The 18,044-nt window shown below is 41.6% G+C and overlaps 1 protein-coding gene across 1 annotated transcript in view; it reads right to left on the reverse strand.

Annotated features, from left to right (window-relative positions):
* The window catches only part of gabra6b (gamma-aminobutyric acid type A receptor subunit alpha6b), a 50,087-nt gene that overhangs the window by 11,743 nt on the left and 20,300 nt on the right, over window positions 1–18,044 (reverse strand). The window contains exons 8-9 of the mRNA XM_036588094.1: window positions 13,743–13,990; window positions 4,660–4,910 (exon numbers count right to left, since the gene is read on the reverse strand). Of these exons, the coding sequence (XP_036443987.1) occupies window positions 4,660–4,910; window positions 13,743–13,990 (499 nt within the window). The remainder of the gene's footprint in view (window positions 1–4,659; window positions 4,911–13,742; window positions 13,991–18,044) is intronic.

The raw sequence follows: 18,044 nt of genomic DNA on the forward strand, positions 1-18,044 counted from the left end.
AGTGCGCCAGATGGCCAGTTCACAAGCTCTGTGTTATTAGGTTCAATTTCCCTACTTAAAACATAAAGACAATGTTGAAAAATGTACAATATATATAATTTGGAAATTCAATATGAAAACAATTTCAGCCTTAGACACTCATCCACGTCATTGTTCCAACGAATTTTATCGTTCATTAATATTGTTTTTAACAACCTATGATCTATTTTAATCCCTAATTTTGTTCTTGTGTTTTATTTATCTATGTTTTAAAAGTCTGGTTCTGGGTTAAATTTGGTGAACCTCAAAAGAAATCTGGCTTCCTGTTTGCCAGCTTCTTAATCAAACTCTCCTTTCCACCTTAACCTGCTGAGGTCCATAAACTCACCCGTGCATCAAATTCTCTGTTTCTATATCTGTGTCTGTATCTTTGAGATGATCCAGCTCAGAAATCCAGTTCAAACACTTCCTGAATCTGTAGAGTCGCCCTTTCCATTCCATCTTAACACGAGATCATACGACACTCACATCCGGAGTTATGAGCCTATGAAGAGGGGCTGAGATACACGTCATCTGCCTCTCACCGTGTGGAACTGGTGGATTGGTGTGTCCGTCTACATTCTGTGTGAAACTGACCAATGGACACTCAGGAACTCACTAAGGACTGACCATCACGCCGGAAACCCTTCATTCTTCATTCGGTCCACATCGGAGACTCATGTGAAACGGCGTGCAGAGAGTTTACAGCTGCTGAAGCTGCTGCAGCGGGTTTGGAAAGTAGTGATGAAGATAACGGAGCATTTAGATATGAAACATATGAGGATCATGTTATATGAAGAGCCTTTAAAGGAGAGTTTAAGGAGATATGAACAAACTGAGAACATCACCTCAGACCACAGAGGGCTAAATGGTTCCCTAATTTCATTAAAAAATAAAGTTTCTGGTAGTTTGTAACTAAACCCATAGGGGCCAACAGCAACACGCAAAAGTACTCAGGGCTTTTGTGTTCACTCTCTGTCTCTGTCTGCTTTTGCCAAACTTATCTGATCAGATTTTTGGCTTACGGACCGGATTAGATCCTGAAATCTCTCGACGTGGCTTGCTGGTTCAGAACCAGAACCAAAATCCGGTTGAATAAATATGGAGAAGAGAAAAGCCCCCAAATCCAAGCTTGCTTTAGTTGAAACTGTTGTTATTCCACAGGCACAAACAAAGTGTTTCTGCAAATAAACCTGAATTCCACTGATTTTTCTCAATTTCTGCATAATTTAGTGGTTAAGATGTAAACAGAGCGGTTCTGAGTGGTTCTGAGTGGTTTGGTGTGAAACGCTCTGTTCTAGATAACCTTAATGAGTCAGAACTGTTCACAGTGGTGGTGATAGGAACCAGACGTCCACCTCTAAAAGCTCCCTCACAGAAAGTTCCTACATGAAATGGTTATGAATTCACTGCCTGATGACCGAGACACTGTTTTATGATAGTTTAGAGAACTTAAACTCCATTCATGGTGGAGGGATACATGCAGGGCGCTGTGAGGCAAAATAGTCCCCAAAGAAAACTTATTATTTCAGATTTTCCACTATTTTCCATCATCAACATTCCATATAAACTCAGAAGACTCGTGTAGGTTCACTGGTGGTTCTGGATAGTAAATAAAATATCTATATCTGTGTTGTAGTCATGGCGACCCCTGGTTCCTATCACCACCACTGTAAAGACATCTGAACCATTTCACACCAAACCACTCTGAATCTCTCTGATTACATCTCACACACTGAGTTATGGAGAAAATTTGAAAAATCTATAAAATTTTAGTCACTTACTCTCTCTCTAAACCCCCCCTTTCTCTTTTTCTCTCCTTTCTCTTCCTCTCTCTTTCTCTCATTCTCTCTCCTTTCTCTTCCTGTCTCTATCTCTCTATTTATCTTTCATTCTCTCTCACTCCCTCTCTCTCTCTCGCCTCTTTCTCTCTCTCTCTCTCTCACACACACACACACATATTTCTCTCTCCTTTCTCTTCCTCTCTCTCATTTCTCTCTCTAATTCTCTCTCCTTTCTCTTCCTCTCTCTATCTATTTCTCTCATTCTCTCTCTCACTCCCTCTCTTTCCCCTCTTTCTTGCTTTCTCTCTCTCTCTCTCTCTTTTACACACACACACATTCTCTCTCCTTATTCTTCCTTTCTTCCTCTTTCTATCTCTTTCTCATTCTTTCTCTCTCTATATATATCTCTATTTGTCTCTCAGTATCTCTCTCACTCCCTCTCTTCCTTTTCTGTCTCTAATTCTGTCACTTTCTTTCTCTCGCCCCTCACTTTCTCTCTCTCCTTCTTCCTTTGTCTCTCCCCTCTCTTCTTTCTCTCCTTTCTCTTCCTTTATTCCTCTCTATCTCTTTCACTCTGTCTCTCTCACTCCCTCTCTCTCTCTCTCTCTCTCTCTCTCAACTCTCATCCTCTCTCTCTCTCTCTCTCTCTCTCTTAACTCTCATCCTCTCTTGCTCTCTCTCTCACTCTCTCTCTTAACTCTCATCCTCTCTTCCTCGCTCTCTCACTCTCTCTCTTAACTCTCATCCTCTCTCTCTCTCTTAACTCTCATCCTCTCTCTCTCTCTTAACTCTCATCCTCTCACTCTCTCTCTCCCTCTCTCTCTCTCTCTCTCTTAACTCTCATCCTCTCTCTCTCTCTCTCCCTCTGTAGTTAGGAGAATAACTTCTCGTCACTCTGAGGATTGTATATCGCGCTCAGTGGTCATTAGCACCCTGTGGTCAGTGCGTTAGTGTGACCGGAGGATCTGGCTGTGGTTATGGTTGTGGTGTGTGTTCTGTGAGCGCCGAGTCCGGGTCAGTGCCGTCTCTGAGCGGTTACGTAATCGGAGGATAATACACTGTCAGCTCTGTTTAGTCTTCTTCCTTCTGAATGAGTGTAACAGATCTTTCAGCAGCTCCAGCCACTTCAGCTCAGCTCAGACCTCCAACCTCAGAGGCTCTGACGCTCAGACACCTACAGAGTATCCTCTGTCTGTCCAAAAGTACCCAGAATGCCTTACTAATCGGTGAACTCTGCAACTTCAAAGGGAAATTCCACTGACGTTTCCAGATTCCCCCATAATTCAAAGATGTAAACAGAGAGATTCAGAGTGGTTTGGTGTGAAATGGTTCAGATGTCTTTACAGTGGTGCTGATAGGAACCAGGGGTCGCCATGACTACAACACAAATATAGACATTTTATTTACTATCCAGAACCACCAGTGAACCTACACGAGTCTTCTGAGTTTATATGGAATGTTGATGATGGAAAATAGTGGAAAATCTGAAATAATAAGTTTTCTTTGGGGACTATTTTGCCTCACAGCGCCCTGCATGTATCCCTCCACCATGAATGGAGTTTAAGTTCTCAAACTATCGTAAAACAGTGTCTCAGTCATCAGGCAGTGAATTCATAACCATTTCATGTAGGAACTTTCTGTGAGGGAGCTTTTAGAGGTGGACGTCTGGTTCCTATCACCACCACTGTGAACAATTCTGACTCGGTAAGTTTATCTAGAACAGAGCGTTTCACACCAAACCACTCAGAACCGCTCTGAATAACTCTGTTTACATCTAAACCATCTAATTAATTTTGGAATTGCCCTTTAAGGTGCACTCATTTCTGACACAGGCTTTCATGTATAGTGTGTAATTTGATATGGTAGTTTATATATACTGGTTTATATAAATTCCTCTGACATCACAAACATAACAAGACTAACAAAAGCAAGTGATCAGTGTATAAACTGAGTTTACCACAGAGAATTGTTTTTCTGTATATACACTGTTATTTGTCAACAAGCATTTTCCCATTAGGTGCATCCATCAATACTCACTTGCCACTTTATTAGAAACACCTACCATATACTTCCACTCATTGGCCACTTTATTAGAAACACGTACCTTATACTTCCACTCACTGGCCACTTTATTAGAAACACCCGACTTGTGCTTCCACTCGCTTGCCACTTTATTAGAAACACCCGCCTTGTGCTTCCACTCGCTTGCCACTTTATTAGAAACACCTACCATGTACTTCCACTCATTGGCCACTTTATTAGAAACACGTACCTTATACTTCCACTCACTGGCCACTTTATTAGAAACACCCGACTTGTGCGTCCACTCACTTGCCACTTTATTAGAAACACCTACCATGTACTTCCACTAACTGGTCACTTTATTAGAAACGCCTACCATGTACTTCCACTCACTGGCCACTATATTAGAAACACATACCTTATACTTTCACTCATTGGCCACTTTATTAGAAACACCCGCCTTGTGCTTCCACTCACTTGCCACTTTATTAGAAACACCTACCTAACTAACTGGCCACATTCTTAGAAACATCCGCTTTGTACTTCAACTCACTGGCTACTTTATTAGACACACCCACATTGTTCTTCTGCTAACTGGCTACTTTATTAGAATATCTTTCCTTTTTTCAGCCTGATGGACAATTCATCATTTTCTGCTTTGGTCTGAACCAAAAGAGCCCAACGACAAGTATAAACACACCATGAACAGTAACTGTATCCTGAATGCTGCCTTTGCAAAATGTAACTTGGACTGAACACAGGTATTTGATTTCTGTATTCTGAATACTTGTCTTCCGTTACTTTTCAACCCTGGTGAGCAGTTGTGTTGCCCTACCTGGACTCCATGGTGTCTTTGGTCAGATAGACGATCCAGTAGACCAGGTTGAAGGCGCCGAAGCTCAGAGGGAAGAGGATGCGGGAGTATTTATCGATGATGCTAGTTCCCGCTAGCATGGCGTTAGCAGGCACAGCGGAACCCTGCTGGCGGAAGTCCGGCGGGGGTGGTGCGGAGAACCGGGGGGGCGTTTCCCTCTGAGACAGAGAATTCAACCTCTTCTTCAACACACCTCCAGGGTCCAACGGAGGCTGAACACACAAAAACAATAAAAATAATTATCAACTTCACTGATAAACAGATAGAGCACAATGTCAGACTGTAAAGGTGTTTCAATGCTAGGCTGTCAATTCAGGATATAAAAGTCAAAACTTGGTCGAAAGACGAAGGAAAAACCCAGATCAACGATAATGCTAACTTCTGCTAGTGTCCCTAGAGGATTCTGGTAGTTTGCTAGCACTGCGCTATTGCTTGTAAGCAATAAGCTAATTTGCATTAATGTGTTTTGGCTGTTTCAGATTAAACACAAACATCTCAAGCTTCTATAAGACGTTCTATGTTTTACTTGGAGACAGATGTTTTAGCATATATTTTACCTTTAAGTTTCACAGCTCCTGATACTGTTTTCCATTTGTGTGCACCATTTTAAGAGAAGGAACAACCATGAACCCACACCAGCAGGAGCTCACAGTGCACAACTGCAGTTTTCAAATTAAGATGTGAAACAGTTTATTACCAAAAGATGCTGAGTTACTTAATACAGTTTTGAGGATTGATATATTAGCTTGATGTATTGTAGCTCCAGTGCAAAACCAAAAAGGCAAACTTTGGACTGCAAATATGTCTTAGCTCATTGGCTACATTCCGGACATGAACAATAAAGCTATACAGGACCTATAACAGTATCTTACTGAATATGCCAGGCTTATCATAAATATATATATATATATATATATATATATATATAGATATATATATAGATATATGTACAGAAATGAGTATGAAAAGTCAGTATGAATTTGCACTGAACATTACTATTACCAAAATAAACACAGCTAGCTTTTAGAAAATGCTAGTAAAGTTACACACAATGAAAGCTAACGATAAAGACGTGCTGTTTGATTGTATCTAACCAAATATGTAAAGTTTACCTTAAAAAGGTGGGATCCCACCTTTAGACACTCGAGACACCCTAGTATAAGCTTCCACTACTTGTTAGCTACATTACCCTGCTGCAAAAACCAGCACAGACCAGCACATGTTGTGTTTTGGATGCTGGTATGGTATAGTGATGCTGCTCGACCAGCTAAACCAGCACCAGACCAGCACTACACCAGCACAAACACGCACAAACCAGCTTACACCAGCATGGAATACAGGATGGTCTGTGCTGGTTTTTGCCACAGGGTTCATCAATACTGACATTTTTTTAGCAAGAAAAAATATTGTGCCAATTATTTTTAGATCACAGAAATGAAGCTCTGCTAATCATTCTAACACAGTTTTAACAATAAATAGTCTTAAACACTGGAGAACTGCTAATTCACCCTTTAACCCTGAAGACTGGTGCACAGACTGCTGGTCACCATAGCAACACAAACAACAATCTTGCCTAGCAAATAGCTAATAACAAGACAAAGAGAGAGATTTAAGATGAACATCGATAATTTGGAGACGAATGGACTGATTTGCGTTTATAATCACTCCAGCTGGTTTCCTGATACGTTTAATCTGCAACGAGAAACTGACAAACACTAAAAAGTCACGAAGCTGAAGTCAGTTTCTCATTCGCCAGCTTCTCATTCGCATTTTCCTGTTCCACCTTAAATGGCACAGCAGTTACATTCTGGCACTTTAGGCACCATTTAAGGTGGAACAGGAAAATTCGAACAAGAAGCTGGGGAATGAGAAGCGACTTCAGCCTCGTAAAAAGTCGAATGTTGAGAGAAATTTCACAAGAAACTGTTCTACTTTTGAGGAAAAGTTTCCTGCTGGAGATGTGAGAAAAGCAGCTATAGCTGAGCTAAAGCTTAAAGCAGAGCAAAGTAAGTCTGTGTTTTTGTTTATATTTTTAGCCTATACTAGTACATTATCACACACTGAGACATATTTACAGCCAAGATGGTAAAATGGACATAAAGTGTTGTGGCTTCCAAGGTGGTTTGATTTTGCTGAAAGGAAAAAATGGCTCTTCTTAACATTTGGGTTGCGACCCCTGAGCTAGTAGATAAATTAGCCGCATTACTTAAGAAGCTAACTTCAAAAAATCAAATATATCTTGACTGATCGACTTCATTTGGGGTAAGGATGAAAATTGAGTAAATTATTGATTTTTTTGCCTTCTCCAGTAATCTTTTATCTACTAAACTGAAGTTGTTCAATAACTTAATCACTTAAAGTATAAAATAAAACACAACAGTGACCAGGTTTGGCTCAAACTAGCAGTCAGTCCTCCATGGCATGCATTACGGGAGCGATCGCTCTCTGTAAAGGGCTTTCTGGTGTTTTTTTCTGGCAGTGTCTGACGGCTCTGACTGGGCTTTCATGGCTGAGCAGGTTTTCAGAGCTGCGTGTCAGCTGTGTATCTCCGTGTGGCTCCTGGCTCGGCCTGCATTAATGCTGCTGCTATTTTCACCAGCGCACCAGGCAGCGCTCAACCTGGGCTAAACGCCCGCAAAGTCGGACGTTCACACATAGAGATTTTCTTTCTTCTCTCTTTCACTGTATTCTGAGCCAAAAGTAGCCAAGGCAGATAACAAGCTCAATGTGTTTCAGTCACAAATGATATTTTCATAGTTTTCAGGTTATTTAGACATTAGTTTAGGCTTTTAATAATGCTTTGAGAATGTATTAAGTGAAATGTGAAACAAAATTCAAGCTGCTGCTACTGTTTTTAGCCATGATAATGTTCCTTTTGTCAGTGTTTATAGATAAGAATGTGTCATACAGTGTCAGAAACCTCATAATCAACTCAATCAGATTGAGATTAATTTCAGCATAAAACTACCATTTAATATGTTGTTGTGTTATGCTGTAATTCACAGTTTTATAAGCCTTTCATGTTTTCATTCATCACTACAATTCCCAGCACTAGGGCACAACCACTGGGAATCCCTGTGGAGTCAACCAATCAGTTAGACTAATAAAGACAACCAAACTAGCATTAGTGTAACTCCTACCTCCATCATCAAACAAAATCATAAAGATAACAGTGGCTTCTTTCCCAGCTAACAAAATTACGTTCTCAGAACGTTCCCCTAACGTTCCATTTTGGTTGTGGGAACGTTGCATTGGAATGTTCCCTCAACGTTATTTTGTCCAGTTTTCTTAATGTTCTCAGAACGTTCTTTATAAGTCATGAAAACGTTCCTAGAACGTCACCTCAACCATATTTGCAACAATTATTTATTTTTATTCCTCTGGAATAAACCGGAGAAGACTGGCTGCAACCACCGAATCTCCGTCACCATGGCAACAGTACTCAAAACAGGCTGTGGAAAACTCGTTGTTTCTAGTAACAGCAGTTTCAGTTTTTAATGTAGTTTTTATTAAATGCATTCAGAAAAAAAAGAAGAAAAAAGAAAAGTAATAGCTTATCTCAAATCTATTATTGAATTAAATATTAGGTTAAGCTAAAAAAGTCCAGTAGAACAAAATGGATTCGGTTTTCAACTGTGCACCTCATCATCTCAAAAAATGGATGTAAGACAGTTGACTAATGTTTCCTAATATGTGTCTAAAGAACATCATGCATACAGTCCTTTAAACTATTTATTTAAAAAAAAACGTTAAAAGAACGTTCCTTTAACGTTACACTGAGAACGTTTCAGACTAACATTGTGAGAACTTTGATCAAGGTCACATAACGTTTACCGAACGATCTATTGACATTACTGTGAGAACGTTTGCTCCTAACATTAGGAGAACCTTTACATAACGTTAGTCAAAGTTGTGGGAACGTTCCCTGTTAGCTGGGTTTCTACTGCAGGGCCGAATGGTTCTGAGCACAGAGGGTAACCGTTCCAGTGGCGTTTCCACATGGACACGGTTTGACACGGAACATTTAAAAACGTATGGAATGTTTTTTCAGCACGGTTAGCTAAACGTACTTCGGTCCACAGAACCGGTGGGATGACGTTGCTATTCGCTGACTTGTTCTATTTTTATGTCGGTGTTGTGCCACAGTTTCCTGCTGCATTAGTTCAAACTTGAAAACAATTAAATAAGTTCAGTTTGATCACACAGACGGAAAATAAATGAAAGCATTTTAACCCCCCCAATAGCAAGAGGACAGTGGGCCACTGTCGGCCCACTGATGGCAAAGCTGGTGGTCCACTGGCATTTTGCTCAGCGTTTTACAGGCGGCCCACCAGTGTTTAAGCAAAGTAATAGACAAAATTCCACTTAGCATCACTCATTTTCCACTCACAGTCCAATTTACAGATTTTTTTTTCTTCCTTCATTTCTTTAGTTATACTTAAACATAAATTAGTTTAGTAAATAATTTTAATCCGGCACAGCGTCAGCAACACTCTATAAAATCATTTTATATCAGGCCTGGTCTTTATTTTTTTCTCTCAGTTATTTGTAATTTTTGTCTAAGTTTATTTTCTAAAATAAAAGCCTCTGTGCGTTTAAAATCTGCTTGAGGAGATTAAAAACTAGTTAGAGCTTGTATGCAGGACTGTAATCTGGGTGGTCCGAGGGTGGTCAGCAGGGTGCCGACCTTATCAAGCTAGTGGACAGATACATGCTCACTATCTGAGCCACCATTCAATAAACATCAAAGCTTCAATTTCTAAGTATTAAACGGTGCTGATAACCAGGACAGAGTAACTGGTAAGCATTATCTTAACTAGCATGCTGCCAGCTCTGCTCACTACAGAACAGGTTCAATTCTGACTAACAGAAGCTTTACTGACACATGTTAAGATGAAAATGACTCAAATCTGAGGAAGCGAAGTCGAGTGGCTGATTAGAGGGACAGAAAGCCGATATTAAACCTGTTCTCTGGTGTCTGGAGCTGTGGCCTCCTAGCTAAGCTAATGCTAGCCGTTCCTCTCTCCTAGTTAACTTAGCATAGCTAAAGAGATCCAAACACCCCAGTGCAGGTTCAATTCGACTAACTGGTGCTCTGTTATCACAAGTATAGATGATAAAACTTATAACAGCGAGAGCAAAGTCGACCGAATGATGGTGGAGCGACAGAAAGACAAAATCGAACTTGTTCTGTAGTGCTTTAAGCTGTAGCCTGCTAGGCTAAGCTAACGCAAGTGCACAGTACCAGTGCAGGCTCAGTTCTAGCGAACCGATGATTAAAAACACCCGTTTACAGGATAAAGACTCGTATCTGAGAGCATAAATTCAAATGACTGGTGTTGAAGTGACAGAAAAATAAAAATTTTCTGTGGTGCTTTGAGCTGCACCCTGCAGGGCGACGCTAAAGCTAATGTAGCTAGTTATTCTGCTACAGGTGAAACCCACCGCAGTACAGGCTGTTTCAGTAACAGATGCTCAAATAACCCCCGTTTAGAGGATAAAAAGGATGAGAGCAGCTGAGAGACTGGAGTTTGAGTGACAGACGGAATCAAACTTGTTTTGTGGTGGGTGGTGTGTGCATGGCTATTAGCCTGTTAGCAGTTAGCCACTCATTTGTGTAGTTTCCTTGGGTTCCTGGTTCTGACTTAGTGGTACAACAGATGGAAAAAGAATCCATAACCGGCCTCACGAGTCCGGACCAGCGAGGAACGGCCCAGTACGGCCCTGAGAACCATTTACCTCGACAGTGGAAAAGCGGCCAGTGTTTTTACCTTTATTCAGCACTAAATGAACACCAGAGACATGTTTATGTACCGTTTTAGTCAGAAAAAAGTAGCCTAGCTGAGATTAGGTATCTAGACAGCCTGCTAATTAGCTAACGTTAGCTTCAGTAAATTTTAATGATGATTTTAAAGCAGTTACTACAATTATGCAGCTGCAATGAGGTATTTGGCTTCATAGTAGTGATGTCCCAGACAGTGAGCATATATCGGCCCGCTGGCTTGGTAAGGTCGGCACTCCACGGACAGTTTGTCACTGCTGGTCCACCCTTGGATCACCCAGATTACTGTCCTGCATACAAGCTCTAACTAGCTTTTAATCTCCCCAAACAGATTTTAAATGCACACAGACTTTTATTTTAGAAAATAAACTTAGACAAATATTACAAATTACTGAGAAAAAACAATAATGACTAGGCCTGATATAAAATGGTTTTATTTAAAATGTAGCTGACACTGAGCTGATTAAAATTCTTTAATAAATATAATTTCTAAAGTATAACTAAAGAAAGATAAGATGGTAAAATAAGTAAACTGGACTGTGAGTGGAAAATGAGTGACGGTGAGTACTCTGCTCAAACATCGGTGGGCCACCCAGAAAACGTTAAAATGCCAGTGGAGCATCAGCTTTGCCAACAGTGAGCCGACAGTGGTCCTATATCCTCTGCCTCCCTTCTAAATTGACAAGCTAACAAAGAAAAACAGTCAACCACCAAAAATTCACCGCAAAGTAACTTGTTTTCCTCCCAGCTTCAACATACATCAGATATAGAAGGCATTCCTAGTCCTGAAACAGAAAAATCCCACTCTAGTGACAGATGCAGCTCAGCTAGGATGCGAGTAGGCATATTTATAACAGACGTAACAATGATTAGATTTTTCATTCAGGCTGAAGTGTCATCTAAACAACTCGACACAGTTGTCTGAAGGTTAAAACACCAGGCTGATTCATGGGGTTTCATCTTCCAGCCTCAGAGCTCCAGTGCAAAACTAAAGAAGCCAACTTTAGGGACCAAACATGCCTTGGCTGATCGACTACATTTGGGGTAAGAGGCAAAGTTGATTTATTGCCAAACTTTAAGCTAACAGCAGCAGGTGGAAAGGGAGATAGAGCAGAAGTGGTGGGGGGTTTAAGGAAGAGTGAGTAAGCCACACTTTCTTTGTTCCTCCACAAAGCTGCAAGGCCTTTCCACCCACCAACTCAGCCACCAACTTAGCTACTGCAGGCATTGTGAGCAAAATACAAAACCAACGCGTCAAACACACCAACACGAGATCTCCCACTGACGTCAGGAGACGGAGAGAAATCTGCACATTTCTTTCACCCATTCATTCATTTATTATGTCCCTCACTTTCTGTCCTCTCTCTCGCTCCCTCGTTGTCACTGTGGCGTTTTTTTTCCAAAGGTCACCGCGGGGTTTTGCCTTTTGCTCTGCGGCAATCTGAACATTTCCCCCTTTGTGCTGCGTTTAATCGAGCTTCTTACGTAATGATACTCCACTGGCTGTCTCTTCCGTCTAGTGAGCTCCTCATCAAAGAGAGAGCGAGGGATGAAGGGGAAGAAAAGGCTGCACTGAAGCAAACCCTACACAACAGGGTGGGGTTGGGGTGGCGGACATGGAGAGAATTGCCCCACAGTTGGAACATTGTTCCTCTTCAATTGGAATATTGTGTCCCCTCACTTGTAATACTCCCCTCCCCACCTCAATTGGAATATTGTTCCCCTTCAGTTGGAATACCCTCCCCCTTCTGTAGAAATACTGCGCTCCCTCAGCTGGACTATTGCTCCCCCTCAATTGGAATCTTGCCCCCCCACCCCCACTTAGTTAGGAAATTATTCAGACTCAAATGGAATATTGTTTCCCCTTAGTCAACATACTGTCCCTTCATAGTTGGAATACTGCCTCCCTGAGTCTGCAGTTAAGTCCCCTTCAGTTGGAACACTGTGCCCCTTCAGTTGGATTCTTGATCCCCTCAACTGAACAACCGCCCTTTGAGTTGGAATACTGTCCTCCTTCAGTTGGAAAATTGTTCTCCCTTAACTAAAAATATACTTCCGCCTCAGTCTTAATATGGTTTCCCCTTGGTTGGAATACTGTGCCCCCTCGTCCCTCATATTCTTTCTCCATAGTAGAAATACTATGGCCGCTCATTTGGAATACTGCCCCGAGCCCTGTGTGGGAATAAAGTCCCCATTTAGTTGGAATACTGTTCTTCCTCATTTGGAATACTGTCCTCCAGTCTGAAATTTGCCCCCCTCACTTGGAATGCTGTTGTCCCCAGTCAAAATGCCAATCAGATAAAGCTCTCTACCCTTTGAGCAGGAATACTGTCCTCCTTCAGCTGGAATATTGTTCCCCCTTAATTAAAATATCATTCCGCCTCAGTCTGAATATAGTTTCCCCTTGGTTGGAATACTGTGCCCCCTCGTTTGGAATACTGCCCCCAGCCCTTGGACTATTGCTCCCCCTAAATTGGAATCTAGCTCCCCTCTTTAGTCAGAACATTGAGAATATATTTCGTCCCCTTTTTTGGAATAAGTCCCCATTCAGTTGGAATACTGTTCCTCCTCATTTGGAATCCTGTGCCCCAGTCTGAATTTTGCTCCCCTTTAGTTGGAATATTCTTTCTCCACAGTAGAAATACTATGCCTGCTAATTTGGAATACTGTCCTCAGCCCTCAGTGGGAATATTGTTCACACTCTGAAGGAATATTTTGCCCCTTTTGTTGGAATAAAGTCCCCATTCAGTTGGAATACTGTTCCTCCTCATTTGGAATACTGTCCCCCGTCTGAAATTTGCCCCACTTCAGTTGGAATATTCTATCCCCATAGTTGAAATACTATGTGTGCTCATTTGGAATACTGCCCCCAGCCCTCAGTTGGAAAATTATTCCCACACAGAAAGAATTCTGTTGTCCTCTCTAATTTGGAATATTGTTCCTCCTGACTGCTGTTGTCCCCAGTCAGCTGTGTGTCACCAATTTCAGGTTGGTTCATTTTCTCATGAAGTATCAAAATGTTTTCACCCTTCCTTTTATAATGGATCTGGCTGAGACTTAAGGATGAGGACCCTGTTGCCATGGAAAACACATCGTTACCTATTTTTGTAATGATCAATTATCAAAACAGGAAAGCTGTTATTGGAGTGGAGGTGTCCACTTCTGTCATTTCTTTTGCCTTATTGTCCTAATTAACTTTGCCACCAGGCCTGCACTAAAGTGAGAGGAAGTGGATGAGGAAGAAGAGGAGGAGGAAGATTACCGAAACAACTTCCCCGTCGCTCCCAGCAGCCGTTGCCATGGTAGCTCGAGCGGCATTGGCCCGGCGAAGCTCCCGATTTGCCTGCAGAGTGGAGAAATAATTGACAGCGGCGAACTCGATGAGGGCGGAGAAGACAAAAGCAAAGCAGACGGCGATGAACCAGTCCATAGCAGTGGCGTAGGACACTTTAGGGAGGGAGTGACGGGCGCTGATACTCAGAGTGGTCATCGTCAGTACTGTGGTGATGCCTGCAAGAGAACACACACAGAAACAGGTCAACTTACAACAAACAGCAGGAGTGAAAAGTTTGGACACGTGCACACAGAAGAATATTCACTATTTTCAATAAAATCGAACACATGAAAGCACCTTCATGAGGAGCCATCTGAGATGCTTCTCCAACAGCACTGAAGAACATATACCTACCAGCCGCTTCATTAAGTCCACCTCCTTGTTTCTACACTCACTGTCCATTTTATCAGCTCCACTGGCCATATAGTTTCACTTTGTAGTTCTACAGTTACAGACTGTAGTCCATCTGTTTCTCTGCATACTGTGTTACCCTGTTCTTCAATGGTCAGGACCCCCACAGGACCACCACAGAGCAGGTATTATTGGTGGTGGTGTGTTGCACTGGTGCGAGTGGGTCAGACACAGCAGTGCTGCTGGAGTTTTTAAACACTGTGTCCACTCACTGTCCACTCTATTAGACACTCCTACCTTCTCAGTCCACCTTGTAGATGTAAAGTCAGAGACGATAGCTCATCTGCTGCTGCACAGTTTGTCTTGGTCATCCTCTAGTCCTTCATCAGTGGTCACAGGACGCTGCCCACAGGACGCTGTTGGCTGGATATTTTTGGTTGCTGGACTATTCTCAGTCCAGCAGTGACACTGAGATGTTTAAAAACTCCAGCAGCACTGCTGTGTCTGATCCACTCAGACCAGCACAACACACACTAACACACCTCCACCATGTCAATGTCACTGCTGAGAATGATCCACCACCCAAACATGACCTGCTCTGTGGGGGTCTATGGGGGTCCTGACCACTGAAGAACAGGGTAACAAAGTATCCAGAGAATGGACTACAGTCTGTAACTGTAGAACTACAGAGTGAAACTATACGGTCAGTGGAGCTGATAAAGTGGACAGTGAGAGTAGAAACAAGGAGGTGGACTTAATGAAGTGGCCGGAATAGGCAATTTGCATTTGCTTTGAAGGGTTAACAGTGTAATTCCATATGTAGAACTACAACGTGCTCCTATATGGTCAATGAAGCTGACAGAGAAAGGAAGATTGAATGAGAGAAGAGAAGAGAAGAGAAGAGAAGAGGGGTTAGAGGGCGAGAAGAAATGGATCTGTTGGGCCAAACTGGGCTCAGTGATGCGTGTTAGCATTACTGGTCATTCACTCAGAGAGCAACATGGACTCGTATGGAATAGCTCCAGGATAAACACTAGCTGTCCATTTATGTATCCACACAGAGAGGAATGAAGAGCATAACAAGACACAATGGAGTCCAGGTTATTAATGTCATTGTTTTTTCTGGATAGCCTGCTGTTAGTTACTGTGCATCTTCATTAATCTTCATTAAGGTTCCTGAGTGTTTTCACTCACTCAAAAACCATAAAGACACATTTCACACAGCCATAACGAGGGAGATCTGTGTAGGCTGTGGCAGAAGATACAGTTATATTGAGATGTAGTACGCAAATGTGTATACTGGTTTTCAAAGTGTCCTTGTCACACATATTCTCGGTCAGAGATGCAGCAACACCAGCACTAAATGACCAGTTCAAAACACATAAACCAGAACATCCAGACCATAAACTCAGAGCAGGGTTGGAGACCACTGAGGGTGTTTTTCCACAGCACAAAGTTGCGGAAACATTGCGCACCACAAAACTAGAACTAGCTTTTTCCATTGGTCATCAGTCCAGTACTGAAGGTTCCAGTTTCATGGCTTTTTGGTACGTGCTCATGATTGATACCATCAGGACTTAATGGTACTTGAGAATGTTCTCTTCTGACTTTGGTAACACTTGCAGCTGAGGCTAACAATTCAGCAATTTCTTTACTTTTACAGGTGAAGATTAAGCCACTGAGCACTATTACAACGCTCCGGAGCCGCATGCAGCTCTTTTACTGCCCTGTTGCAGCTTCACAGCTGAATCTGATTTGTAGGTAAAATTAAAATAATCCTCCTTTACAGTAAAATAAAGCTCTGCTGATCGTTCAACACAGTTTAACAATAAATGGTCTTAAACTCTGGAGTTAATGTAGAACTGCTGATTCACCGTTTAACCCTGAAGATCAGCACAGACTGCTGGTCACCATAGCAACACAGACAACAGTCTCGCCTAGCTAGTAGCTAACGAAACGGCAAAGAGAGAGATTTAAGATGGACATTGATGATTCACAGACGAAGGTACTTATTTGCATTTATAATCACTCCAGCTGGTTTCCTGACACGTTTAATCTGCAGTGAGAAACTGTCAAAAACTAAAAAGTTGCGAAGCTGAAGTCAGTTTCTCATTCGCCAGCTTCTTGTTCGAATTTCCCCGTTCCACCTTAAACGGTGCGGCAGTTACATTGTAGCACCTCAAGATGTAACAGGAGAATTCAAACAAGAAGCTGGCGCGTGAGAAGTGACTTCAGCCTTGTAAAAAGTCAAACAAGACATTTTACAAGAAACTATTGTACTTTTGAGGAGAAGTTTCCTGCCGGAGATGCGAGAAAAGCGGCTATAGCTGAGCTGAAGCTTAAAGCAGAGCAAAGTAAGACTGTTTTCATTTGTATTATATTTTTAGTCTATATTAGTGCATCAGCACATACTGAGACACATTTACAGCCAAGATGGTAACACGGACATAAAATGTTGTGTCTCCTAAGGTGGTTTGATTTTTGTTGAACCTTTGGTTTGCAACTCCTGTCCTGGATGCTTCCATTTTACAATAATAACACTTACAGTTCACCAGGGCAGATCTAGCATGAACTGACTTGTGTCAGAGGTGTCATCCTATGACAGTGCCACGTTTAAGGTCACTGAGCTCATCAGTACGACCCTCTACTTCCAGCGTGTGTCTATAAAGACTGCATGGCTATGCGCTTGATTTTATACACCTGCTTGCACTCAGGTGTGGCTGAAACACCTGACCTCAATAATGAGGAGGGGTGTCCACATACTTTTGGCTATTGTAGAACTAAGACCCAGTAGTTCCCATTTGGGTCAGTTCTTGTGGGAAGTGGGAAAACATGACTTCAGAAAAACTCACACCAATAATCGCTGATCTTGAGCCTAAAACATCTGCAAAACTGTCTTCAGTTAATCACTTATTCAGTCACCTTAAGAGTCATCACAGAAAACTACAGCCAAATAGTCAGAGAGAGAAACACAGACCTCATTGTCTCTTTGCTCCAGCACAGCCTTTGGCTCACTGTCCACTCAATAATTCAGCTGAGATAACGGTTAAGTCCCTAAAGGTCTGCCCTGCTCTACCCTACTGCCTGTGTGTTATCCCTGCAAAGAAAACTAAGAAAGAGAGAACGGATAGAGGAAATGAGCTGTTCAAAAATGCTAATGTGGCTAAAACAAGTTCAAGGATTTGGACCGTTAAATTGGGACAAAGCCAACAAGCCTGATATCTTATATTAGCTTTTTATTAACTACTACATAACATGTCCCTACGATACTAACAGAGCTGCAATACCGTATTTCTAATAATTCCTATGATGAGTCATTGTTTTCTTCATTTTGAGAAAGCCTTAAATGTCCTACGCCTTGGTTATTACATGTGGTAGCACTGAAAGTGGGTAACAGTCCTTTTAGAGACAAACTGGGAAACCAAAATCAATCACATTTCAGCGCCAGTAGTTGCAGTAAATTGTCATTTACTACATTATAATAAACAAATGAGCCAGTGTTTCACCAGTTGGTTTCAATTAGAGATGCAATTTTTTCTCCTCTTCTGATATCTGAAATACAGTTGTATGCACAAGTTTGGGCACCCCAGCAAAATCCCATGTTCTTCTTGATTTTCTAAGTGAAAATAGGTTAACACATCCTCTACACAGACACACTTCTGCACATTTTAAAGCATAATTACTGTTAATTTACTGAATTTAACATATTGGAGGGAACTCCCACAGTAACTATTTAAAAAAGTGAAGTATTCAGATCTTAGATATTTACAAGGATTATGTTATGATTTGCTTAAACACAAGGCATTAATAAAGGCAGTAAACAGCTAAATATACACAAAATTATAATTTATAGGGTTCTTTCTATTGGGAGGAGTCTGT

This window comes from Colossoma macropomum, unplaced genomic scaffold, assembly GCF_904425465.1.
Source record: "Colossoma macropomum unplaced genomic scaffold, Colossoma_macropomum, whole genome shotgun sequence".
NCBI classification, from domain to species: domain Eukaryota; kingdom Metazoa; phylum Chordata; class Actinopteri; order Characiformes; family Serrasalmidae; genus Colossoma; species Colossoma macropomum.